Genomic DNA, 12,770 nt, shown 5'->3' with positions numbered 1-12,770 from the left:
ACTATGCCAAGTGGGATTTTTCATATTATCATTTCTCACTCTCAACTACATATGCGGTATCCAAAACAGCCACGGTTGCTACATACTATAGGTTCTGGGTGCTGAGATGACTAAACACTATAGGAGTTCTACACATCCTATTTCTATGGCTGAACCACATTCCACCCCAGAGTAGAACCATGCCAAAGAAAACCCTCCAGGCAGGCCCAGACTGCAGGGCCATGGTTTAACACATGCTGGGAGTCTTCAACCTCATCCATCCCAGGGGAGGAATGTACAGTCTGAAGCTAATAAGCAGGTCAGCTGTTTGAGCCCACAAGCTCTCCTAAATAGCCATAAAAAACACATATCACAGAATGATATTGGATGACTTCATCAAAAGGTATTTTCCACTTGCTTAGATCCGCTGTGATGGAGACGAGGGGTATAACTCTTCATCTTCTTCATGTGAAAAAAAGGCATGAAGAAGTATTGCTGAACCACAAGAAGGTTCTGGGAAAACACGAGGGAGCTAAATCCCAAAGAGTGACTTGATGCAGGTGCACGGCAAGCCAATGGAATGAACAAATTCCCAAACCCTCAAATAAGCTCTGCAATAGTCTACTGCATGATGGCAATATATGTCCTACAATGAAGCAGAAACAAGGGCCTATCTTTAACTTCTGTGCCCCAATGTGGCCCAGTTGTATTGTGTAAAGCCTGGTTTCATCAAACACTTAATCATGATTTCACATCCATATGTGCAGTGAGGGATGACAACTTTCCAAGCCAAGACTGATGCAATATTATTGTTCTTCTTATGAAGGTACACAATTAAATAAGGCCACCCAGATGACTTCACATAATCCAAGTGATGCGTCATCATGAAATTACCCGTGCTGCTACTGAATGCAAACCTTAGCTAGTTCAAATAGCCTAGAGAGAGGATCCTCTCCCAATCAGCAAGTTTGGCAAAGCCAGTTTGCTTTCGTGACTCCCAAGCTCACAAGTCCAGGAAATGTGATGGACCATGCCTCCAGATCTGAGCTCTGAGCCAATGTGTGATTTTGTGCAGGAGCAGCCTGCATCCTGATTAGTTTAGAGGGCCATGGGGCTGGGTGGAGTGTGTGTGTGTGTGTGTGTGTGGGGGGGGGGGCTTTGGAGTCACGAAAGCAAACGGGCTGTGGTTGTGGTGGTTCCAGACCATGTAATTACTCCCACTTAGCTGGAAGAAAAAAACAACAATTTCTGTCATAACACAGGAGCGGAATTATGGTTGGGGAGCCACCGACCGCGGCCCACTCTCCTGTACAGGTTGTTCTCCTAGCTAGCAGACACACAAGGCACAATTAGTAATTTCCCATAATACCCCAGTGAAGGTTCCAGCAGCTCCTCGATGGAGAGATACTGGTGAGTCAACGTTTCCCTCTGAGCCTAATGTAGTCTGGAGAGGAACAATGCTCTGCCTTGTTTGAACCCAAGCTGAGAGTAGTAGGCCAAACCTCCTGAATTGACTTGTTACAGTTCACAAATGGTTAATTGGATTATTCATTAACATTAATGAACATTAATGTTAATTACATTAGCCACTGAGTGGTCCATTATGGAACCAGTCATTGAAAGACCTTAAGACCAATACATATGCACTAGTGATGCGTGGGTTGACTCATAACCCACAGTCCCCATGATTATATCCACAGGGTTGGCAGGTTTAGGGTCATGAAAAAAGAGAAAACTATCCATTAAAAGTCCATAAATGTATAATTTTTGTGCAATTCATTTCTATAGGCTACATTGAGGTTTTGCTTTCATTATTTGTATCTGGCGTTAATGCGCAACCTAGGCCTTAGCTTTAGAGTCGTAGTGCGCCAAACACATGCCAAATGCTTTAGGAAACTTGGGAAGAAAAAGTTAACGTCGATCCACTGAGGCAAAAAGAATAACTCAATAACATAAAATCTGCGAAATGGAGAGTTGAAAATAAATAGAAGGGCGGGCCAGAACAGCAGTCTAATGTTTGGGAAAGATTTGGTGAAGTGTTAAAAGAGGATGAAAACAGTGACGGCTATATGTCTATGATATGTGTGATGATTGTGAGGCGGTATACAAATTCGGACTTCAAGAGAATTGTGCTGTTCAGATGGGTTAAATGGAATAGTACCCTAAATGAAATATGGACACTGACTGTAAAACCTCTCACATAGCCTAATATAATATTTACTCCTGCAGAAGTAAGCAGTTATTGCAGTAAAATGATATACCAAATATACATTTTGACTATTTTTGAAATATTATTTATTTTAGCATCTTGAGAGAATTTGGCCATGCATGGCCATGCATCAACAGTTTAATCTCTGAATTTCTTCATATATTTAAATGATATGTGAATCAGTTCCTGCAGTAAAGACAACTGTCCGTCTTTTCAATGTCTTCATTCCAACGCCTCATCTTGCTGGAACAGTTGCTAGCAGTTGATGCGGTTAGGGAACGTCTGTAAAGGTGCTATCTTTATCAACATCATAAAAGCTGATAGTATTTCAACCACATAAAATATTAGTTCAAGCTGTCTGAAAACGTATAAAAACCTGTTGGGTCGTTTTAACAGCTTTTAATTTCATTAAAACCGGCCAAACTGATCTCATTTGGAAATTTTGCATGGAAAATCTTTCCTGTATTTTTAGAATAATTTTATTTTCTACCCGGTCCCTAAATGTCTTTGCTGCAATCGAGAAGTGGAGATGGAAGAGGAAAGCAAAAACAAACTTTAGCAATGTCAACTGCATTGAAGCATTCATTCTATCGATTTATGACATTATTCTGGTGAGCAAGGGTTTATTTACTGTAGTCTTCTAGGGCAACAAGTAATGACAGAAGGGAAGCTGAATGTATTGAATTATAGACAAGTTGACAAATAGCCTACCAAATTGTTGGAAAATATAAGCAGAAACATAAGCATATCTAAAAAATTATTTCGCCGTCTCTGACTGTACAGCGCATTTTCTCTGTATTTTACGGTTAGTGCGGGCATCAGATTTCCACTTTATCACATATAGTCAAGGAAATGCAGGATGTGTTATTAGCAATTGCAGGCGGGCGACAAACAGCTGACCCACGCATCACTAATACGCACATACATGCACATTTTTGTACGAAACAAAAATTGCATCTGATATAATATGAAGTTTCACAGCAAAATAGTCTTATTTATATTCCCCTCTTTCAGCAACACCTTGAAATGTATGACTGAGTGACAGCCAGAAGTACTGGGTAGCCTATGTGTTTGTTTTCTTGTGGGAGGCTCCACAAGAATACCTCATTCCTCTCTTTCAAAGCAAATATAAAAAGATTGGTGTCCATACTGTAACGGTTTTCTTATGGTGAAGGAGAGGCGGACCAAAACACAGCGTGGTTATATTGATTCATGTTTAATAATAAAAAAATAAACACGAACACTACAAAACAATAAATGTGGAAAACCAAAAACAGCCCTATCTGGTGCAAACACAGAGACAGGAACAATCACCCACAAACACACAGTGAAACCCAGGCTACCTTAGTATGATTCTCAATCAGAGACAACTAATGACACCTGCCTCTGATTGAGAACCATACTAGGCCGAAACATAGAAATACCCAAATCATAGAAAAACAAACAGCCTGCCCACCCCAACTCACGCCCTGACCATACTAAATAATGACAAAACAAAGGAAATAAAGGTCAGAACGTGACAGTCCCCCCCCCCAAAGGTGCGGACTCCAGTCGCAAAACCTTAACCTATAGGGGAGGGTCTGGGTGGGCGTCTGTCCGCGGTGGCGGCTCTGGCGCAGGAAGCGGACCCCACTTCACCAACGTCTTAGTCCGCCTTCTTGTCCGCTTCCGTGCCTCCTAACCACGGTGACCCTACTAAATGACCCCACTGGACTGAGGGGCGGACGCTCTGGACAGAGGGGCGGCAGCTCTGGACAGAGGGGCGGCAGCTCGGGGCTGAGGGGCTCTGGCGCCTCTGGGCTGAGGGGCTCCGGCGACCCCTGGCTGACTGGCGGCACTGGCGGTCCCTGGCTGACTGGCGGCGCCTGGCTGACTGGCGGCCCCTAGCTGACTGGCGGTGCCTGGCTGACTGGCGACCCCTCGCGGCGCCGGGCAGACGGGCGGCTCAGGCGGCGCCGGGCAGACGGGCGGCTCAGGCGGCGCCGGGCAGACGGGCGGCTCAGGCGGCGCCGGGCAGACGGGCGGCTCAGGCGGCGCCGGGCAGACGGGCGGCTCAGGCGGCGCCGGGCAGACGGGCGGCTCAGGCGGCGCCGGGCAGACTGGCGGCTCAGGCGGCGCCGGGCAGACTGGCGGCTCTTATGGCGCCGGGCAGACTGGCGACACTGATGGCGCTGGGCAGACGGGTAGCTCAGGCGGCGCTGGGCAGACGGGTAGCGCAGGCGGCGCTGGGCAGACGGGTAGCGCAGGCGGCGCTGGGCAGACGGGTAGCTCAGGCGGCGCTGGGCAGACGGGTAGCTCAGGCGGCGCTGGGCAGACGGGTAGATCAGGCGGCGCTGGGCAGACGGGTAGCTCAGGCGGCGCTGGGCAGACGGGTAGCTCAGGCGGCGCTGGGCAGACGGGTAGCTCAGGCGGCGCTGGAGAGAAAGGCTCTGGCAGTGCTGGACCGAGGAGCTCTGGCGCCTCTGGAACGAGGGGCTCTGGAGCCTCTGGACTGAGGGGCGGGAGCTCTGGCAGCGCCGAACAGGCTGGAGACTCCGGCAGCGCTGGAGAGGAGGAAGGCTCCGGCAGCGATGGACAGGCGGGAGCATCTGTAGGGATGAGATGGAGAGACAGCCTGGTGCGGGGGGCTGCCACCGGAGGGCTGGTGCGTGGAGGTGGTACGGATAGACCGGACCGTGCAGGCGCACTGGAGCTCTTGAGCACCAAGCCTGCCCAACCTTACCCGGTTGAATGCTCCCGGTCGCCCTGCCAGTGCGGTGAGGTGGAATAGCCCGCACTGGGCTATGCAGGCGAACCGGGGACACCGTGTGCAAGGCTGGTGCCATGTAAGCCGGCCCAAGGTGACGCACTGGGGACCAGATGCGTAGAGCCGGCTTCATGGCACTTGGCTCGATGCTCACTCTAGCCCGGCCGATACACGGAGCTGGTATGTACCGCACCGGGCTATGCACCTGCACTGGGGACACCATGTGCTCCACCGCATGACACGGTGCCTGCCCGGTCTCGCTCGCCCCCCGGTAAGCACAGGAAGTTGGCGCAGGTCTCCTACCTGGCTTCGCCACACTTCCTGTGTGCTCCCCCAAGACATTTTTGGGGCTGACTCTCAGGCTTCCTACCGCGCCGCCGTGCTTGTCTCTCCAACTCCATTCTCCTATACCCCTCTTCGCACTGCTCCAGCGAATCCCAGGCAGGCTCCGGCACTCTTCCTGGGTCGACCGCCCACCTGTCTATTTCCTCTCAAGTAGTAAAGTCCATACTCTTGCCGTCCAAAACGTCCTCCCATGTCCATTCCTCTTTTCGCTGCTCCTGCTGCCGCTGCCTGTCACCACGCCGCTTGGTCCTGTTGTGGTGGGTGATTCTGTAACGGTTTTCTTGTGGTGAAGGAGAGGCGGACCAAAACACAGCGTGGTTATATTGATTAATGTTTAATAAAAAATAAATAAACACGAACACTACAAAACAATAAACGTGGAAAACCAAAAACAGCCCTATCTGGTGCAAACACAGAGACAGGAACAATCACCCACAAACACACAGTGAAACCCAGGCTACCTAAGTATGATTCTCAATCAGAGACAACTAATGACACCTGCCTCTGATTGAGAACCATACTAGGCCGAAACATAGAAATACCCAAATCATAGAAAAACAAACATAGACTGCCCACCCCAACTCATGCCCTGACCATACTAAATAATGACAAAACAAAGGAAATAAAGGTCAGAACGTGACACATACAATGGAGTGTGTGTGTGTGTGTGTGTGTGTGTGTGTGTGTGTGTGTGTGTGTTTGTCTAAAGATGGTTAAGAAGCCTATGCCATTTTTTTCTCTTAAAAGGAATACTGCCTGACCTTTGCCTATGATGGGTTTGAGGAGATTGAAGCTCAGCAGACGCGAAGTAGAGTTATATGAAACACATTCTAAACAGCTGATAGAAAAGGAGACATTTAGGGTTTCATTCCATAAATGCAAGCAGTCAGCCAGCTCCTTTGATTGACGAACTGTCAAACAGATTGACATACCCTCAAGAAAGACATATGTTACACATATTGGAGAGTACTTTTTTTTTACCAAAGCCAGAGCGTTGCTTGGATATATACAACTGTCTTAATATCCTGGAGATTTTATTTGATGTTTGACAACCACAAAATCGACAGGAGTTACAAACACACTAGCACAATGAAGAGCAGGCCCTGATGTAGCCAGGTTGGCACATTGCCTGGGCATACTCACTGGGAACTGGGGTTGGAGGAAGGAGAAGGAGAGCCACCATGGAACAATGTCTGCTTGGAAGGAGAGGGTCTATTTGTGAGAGGCACAGAGCTAACCACTACACCGATGATACAATCTAATGGAGCTAGATGGCCATGCATTCCAGACCAAACAAAGAGCAGAAAATTGGCATCGTTTAGCTAGTCCTGCTATTGCTAGACAATGTAATACATCATAGTATTATATGTTCTCTTCAACATTTCCCATTGGTCTTCGTTCTCTCTTCCTCTCTCTCTCTCGCGCAGAGACAGACAGACAGACAGACAGACAGACAGACAGACAGACAGGTAAAGAGCATGCTCACTGACAACACTCAACCCTGATATTACCAGTTTGGACAAGCATTCTTCCTCTTCGAGGGGGCAGGAGTTTTGAAACAAAGCAATAGAAAAGCCTCCGGCTCCTTAGCTCTGATGAGAGCCGTGAGTTTGTTTTCAATTTAGGGTTATCCCAGGAACACACAGGTTTCTCCAAAAATAGGCAGTATTACAGAAAGGGGATGGGGGAGGGGGGGGGGGTTGAATAATGAGCACCAGATGCCTTACCTTCGGTGGTAGCCACATTCTTTGGAGCTTTGGTCGGTGTGTGATCTGTACTCGAACTAATGTCAGAGGAGATGCTGGAGCTACCTTTACCTGTGGACAAAGAAAACATACATAGATGTTACACTCATGAAAGATTGTCAATTGATATTGATAGGGTGAGATATCTGAAAGGGTTTAACCAACAGAAGAATAGCATACTATGGAAACATGGAGAGCCATCTCTACTGTCCTTTAAGACTTCTGCCTCCCTCAGTTTCAGTTGGACATTTCACCTTGGCATGTGTTCAACATTTTTGTTGGTTGCTTCCTATGATAGTGTGTCCCCTCTTCCATTTGGAATAGGAATCACGTTTCTCCTTCAACCCCTGCTTCCAAGAAAACGGAAAAGACAGAAGGGAAAGGCTGTCCTGTCAGAGAGGGAAATGAGTAATCACATACGATCCGCGATTGCAGCTTCATGGGTCCTCTTGGGGCATGCAGTGTAGTGGTCCCAGCTGTAAGCAGTATTCTGTATGTAGAATAACTAGATGTATGGTCCGTACTCAGTAGTACACAGCTTAACTCTATGCTGTGAGTTTAGTCTAGATGGTTGGTTTCTAGCTGTTTTCTTCTCCATGAAAAGCTGCTGATGACATGATCTCCTCTCACTCCTCTCTGAGGGCCAACAGGCTGTTAGTGGACATTATTTTTTTTACTGCACCTCATTCCTCCGTCAGATCATAAATGCAGCCTTGTGGCTTTGCCGAGCTGAAGCGAGGTCAATGCCTTCACCCAGCGTGAGAGCCTCCTAGGTCTTCCCAAACAGTTACACCCACACAACACGCCTATGTACACATACTTATGCGCACATCAAGGCCACTCATGGACATGGACTAGACAACGCCAGAGAAATGTGGTTAACATGCATGAACGCTGTGAGATGAAAGTAAGAGCGCTGGAAGATGGCAAGTGCAACAAAAAAAGCTGCCCCCGGGACACAGTTCAGCTTAGCCGTTGAAAAAGGCAAAGATGTCTTAACACCTCATCTGTAATGACTATACTAAAACCTACCTCACCAGACTAGTAATTTTCAAGTGCAACTTCCCCCTCCCACATGAAGTCTACACACACACGCACGCACGCACGCACACACAATGCAACTAATATTTCTTTCACGTTCAAAACGGCTGTATGATATCGGCAACATATTGTGGTGACATCATAGAGACAGCACATCTGCTATGGTTTCCACCAAATTGAGTCACATCATCATGATAGAGAACCATATAGATGTTAAAGTAACTCTCCAGTGTTTCCAGATTTCTATGAAATATGACCTATAATTAATTATAATACGAGTGAAATAGTTTTCCTTCCAATTTTTTATTTAATAAAGTATGTTAAAATCATATTTTCTGTGTTGGTGACGGCAAATCAAATCAAATTTTATTTGTCACATACACATGTATAGCAGATGTTAATGCGAGTGTAGCGAAATGCTTGTGCTTCTAGTTCCGACAATGCAGTAATAACCAACAAGTAATCTAACTAACAATTCCTAATCTACTGTCTTATACACAGTGTAAGGGGATAAAGAATATGTACATAAGGATATATGAATGAGTGATGGTACAGAGCAGCATAGGCAAGATACAGTAGATGGTATCGAGTACAGTATATACATGTGAGATGAGTATGTAAACAAAGTGGCATAGTTAAAGTGGCTAGTGATACATGTATTACATAAGGATGCAGTCGATGATATAGAGTACAGTATATAGGTATGCATATGAGATGAATAATGTAGGGTAAGTAACATTATATAAGGTAGCATTGTTTAAAGTGGCTAGTGATATATTTACAACATTTCCCATCAATTCCCATTATTAAAGTGGCTGGAGTTGAGTCAGTGTCAGTGTGTAGGCAGCAGCCACTCAATGTTAGTGGTGGCTGTTTAACAGTCTGATGGCCTTGAGATAGAAGCTGTTTTTCAGTCTCTCGGTCCCAGCTTTGATGCACCTGTACTGACCTCGCCTTCTGGATGATAGCGGGGTGAACAGGCAGTGGCTCGGGTGGTAGATGTCCTTGATGATCTTTATAGCCTTCCTGTAACATCGGGTGGTGTAGGTGTCCTGGAGGGCAGGTAGTTTGCCCCCGATGATGCGTTGTGCAGACCTCACTACCCTCTGGAGAGCCTTACGGTTGAGGGCGGAGCAGTTGCCGTACCAGGCGGTGATACAGCCCGCCAGGATGCTCTCGATTGTGCCTCTGTAGAAGTTTGTGAGTGCTTTTGGTGACAAGCCGAATTTCTTCAGCCTCCTGAGGTTGAAGAGGCGCTGCTGCGCCTTCTTCACGATGCTGTCTGTGTGAGTGGACCAATTCAGTTTGCCTGTGATGTGTATGCCGAGGAACTTAAAACTTGCTACTCTCTCCACTACTGTTCCATCGATGTGGATAGGGGGGTGTTCCCTCTGCTGTTTCCTGAAGTCCACAATCATCTCCTTAGTTTTGTTGACGTTGAGTGTGAGGTTATTTTCCTGACACCACACTCCGAGGGCCCTCACCTCCTCCCTGTAGGCCGTCTCGTCGTTGTTGGTAATCAAGCCTACCACTGTTGTGTCGTCCGCAAACTTGATGATTGAGTTGGAGGCGTGCGTGGCCACGCAGTCGTGGGTGAACAGGGAGTACAGGAGAGGGCTCAGAAAGCACCCTTGTGGGGCCCCAGTGTTGAGGATCAGTGGGGAGGAGATGTTGTTACCTACCCTCACCACCTGGGGGCGGCCCGTCAGGAAGTCCAGTACCCAGTTGCACAGGGCGGGGTCGAGACCCAGGGTCTCGAGCTTGATGACGAGCTTGGAGGATACTATGGTGTTGAATGCCGAGCTGTAGTCGATGAACAGCATTCTCACATAGGTATTCCTCTTGTCCAGATGGGTTAGGGCAGTGTGCAGTGTGGTTGAGATTGCATCGTCTGTGGACCTATTTGAGCGGTAAGCAAATTGGAGTGGGTCTAGGGAGTCAGGTAGGGTGGAGGTGATATGGTCCTTGACTAGTCTCTCAAAGCACTTCATGATGACGGAAGTGAGTGCTACGGGCGGTAGTCGTTTAGCTCAGTTACCTTAGCTTTCTTGGGAACAGGAACGATGGTGGCCCTCTTGAAGCATGTGGGAACAGCAGACTGGTATAGGGATTGATTGAATATGTCCGTAAACACACCAGCCAGCTGGTCTGCGCATGCTCTGAGGGCGCGGCTGGGGATGCCGTCTGGGCCTGCAGCCTTGCGAGGGTTAACACGTTTAAATGTTTTACTCACCTCGGCTGCAGTGAAGGAGAGACCGCATTTTCCGTTGCAGGCAGTGTCAGTGGCACTGTATTGTCCTCAAAGCGGGCAAAAAAGTTATTTAGTCTGCCTGGGAGCAAGACATCCTGGTCCGTGACTGGGCTGGATTTCTTCCTGTAGTCCGTGATTGACTGTAGACCCTGCCACATGCCTCTTGTGTCTGAGCCGTTGAATTGGGATTCTACTTTGTCTCTGTACTGACGCTTAGCTTGTTTGATAGCCTTACGGAGGGAATAGCTGCATTGTTTGTATTCAGTCATGTTACCAGACACCTTGCCCTGATTGAAAGCAGTGGTTCGCGCTTTCAGTTTCACACGAATGCTGCCATCAATCCAAGGTTTCTGGTTAGGGAATGTTTTAATCGTTGCTATGGGAACGACATCTTCAACGCACGTTCTAATGAACTCGCACACCGAATCAGCGTATTCGTCAATGTTGTTATTTGACGCAATACAAAACATGTCCCAGTCCACGTGATGGAAGCAGTCTTGGAGTGTGGAGTCAGCTTGGTCGGACCAGCGTTGGACAGACCTCAGCGTGGGAGCTTCTTTTTTTAGCTTTTGTCTGTAGGCAGGTATCAGCAAAATGGAGTTGTGGTCAGCTTTTCCGAAAAGGGGGCGGTGCAGGGCCTTATATGCATCGCGGAAGTTAGAGTAACAGTGATCCAAGGTTTTTCCGCCCCTGGTTGCGCAATCGATATGCTGATAAAATTTAGGGAGTCTTGTTTTCAGATTAGCCTTGTTAAAATCCCCAACAACGATGAATGCAGCCTCCGGATAAATGGTTTCCAGTTTGCAAAGAGTTAAATAAAGTTCGTTCAGAGCCATCGATGTGTCTGCTTGGGTGGGGATATATACGGCTGTGATTATAATCGAAGAGAATTCTCTTGGTAGGTAATGCGGTCTACATTTGATTGTGAGGAATTCTAAATCAGGTGAACAGAAGGATTTGAGTTCCTGTATGTTTCTTTCATCGCACCATGCCTCGTTAGCCATAAGGCATACACCCCCATCCCTCTTCTTACCAGAAAGGTGTTTGTTTCTGTCGGTGCGATGCGTGGAGAAACCCGTTGGCTGCACCGCATCGGATAGCGTCTCTCCAGTGAGCCATGTTTCCGTGAAGCACAGAACGTTACAGTCTCTGATGTCCCTCTGGAATGCTACCCTTGCTCGGATTTCATCAACCTTGTTGTCAAGAGACTGGACATTGGCAAGAAGAATGCTAGGAAGTGGGGCATATTAATTTAAGTAGACAGCTGATTGGTCAGCTCAACCAATGAGCCAACATAACATCATGTTCTGTAATGTAGCAACCATGTTTGAGATACAAGTTAGAGTTTTTTTTTAATCCTAATGCTTAAGAGTTTTGAAATCTGCCACACACCCTTTGAATGAGCTTTTGTTTTGTCAAAGGAGAAAAACATGCAGATGTTTAAAAACAATATTCTATGGATTGTTTTATCTATAAAACTAACTTAATTCGTTTTGATCACTTTACACATTTGTTTTGGGATCCACCCCTGTAAACGTAATTTGCCTAAAGACGCGTGCGTGGAGAAGGAACGTCTCATTTCAAGCAAGCGCATTTCCATCCATGTTCACTCCCTTCGTCGACTCTCCTCGATTAACTTTGACCTTTTTCAAAAGGAGGCAAGAGAGGTCGGAGGAGAGAGGACGCAGAAGGTGAGCAAATCTAATTGATAAAAGCCCCCCCCCGTCTTTGCTGAGATATTACTGGAGAAAACATGACGAGAAGCATATAAGAGTTTCACAAATTGTGCCGACCTCGTGATTCCTGTCCTTGGAGGGAAATATCAGTATGTAGTTGACACATTCAGAGGAAGTGGACCTGTGAAAGGCACCTGAGAAATGCTTTGCTTGTTGACATTTCTGGGAAAAAAACGTCCTTTCCTGTCTTGTGCTTATATAATGTGTTGGGAGAGCATTGCTCAGTTTTAGTTACTGAAGTGTGATTTATTGTGGGGGACACTTGGAAACAGATGTGTAAATGGACCGAAATACACTCTATAAAACACATTAATACAATTCTGTTTGACAGCCTTGATATTAATGTTAATATTAATGCTTTACTGCATAACTTGTTTGAAGGTTTTCAGCGGAGCTGCATGCAATTTATTGTGCAACAGGCTACATCCCTTGGGTAAACATAGGCTAGTTCAGAGTCATCTCCTGTGGAGCAAAATTAACAGGTATGAATCCTAAGCCACCCAAGTAGTGTTTAAGCTGATTCTCTTTCCCAAATTATTTCTGTTGTAACACAAAAATATGTATTTACATAAGGAGTGAACCACAAATGGTCTAATAAACTGGTCTGTTAAAATCTGAGGGAGAAGACTTGAGGTCTGAGGTGCTGAACTCGGCAAGCGTTGATGAGATATGCCAATCTAGAACACAGTAACAATTGGACACATAATTAAGTACTGTA

The 12,770-nt window shown here is 46.8% G+C and overlaps 1 protein-coding gene across 1 annotated transcript in view; it reads right to left on the bottom strand.

The window, feature by feature from the left end:
• LOC135538710 (F-box/LRR-repeat protein 7-like) overlaps window positions 1–12,770 on the bottom strand; it is a 39,710-nt gene that overhangs the window by 24,889 nt on the left and 2,051 nt on the right. The window contains exon 2 of the mRNA XM_064964617.1: window positions 7,007–7,096. Coding sequence (XP_064820689.1) covers window positions 7,007–7,096 — 90 coding nt within the window. The remainder of the gene's footprint in view (window positions 1–7,006; window positions 7,097–12,770) is intronic.

The sequence above is a fragment of the Oncorhynchus masou genome, unplaced genomic scaffold (genome assembly GCF_036934945.1).
Source record: "Oncorhynchus masou masou isolate Uvic2021 unplaced genomic scaffold, UVic_Omas_1.1 unplaced_scaffold_2___fragment_2___debris, whole genome shotgun sequence".
Lineage (NCBI taxonomy): Eukaryota > Metazoa > Chordata > Actinopteri > Salmoniformes > Salmonidae > Oncorhynchus > Oncorhynchus masou.
This window is presented reverse-complemented; position numbering and strand designations above follow the sequence as displayed.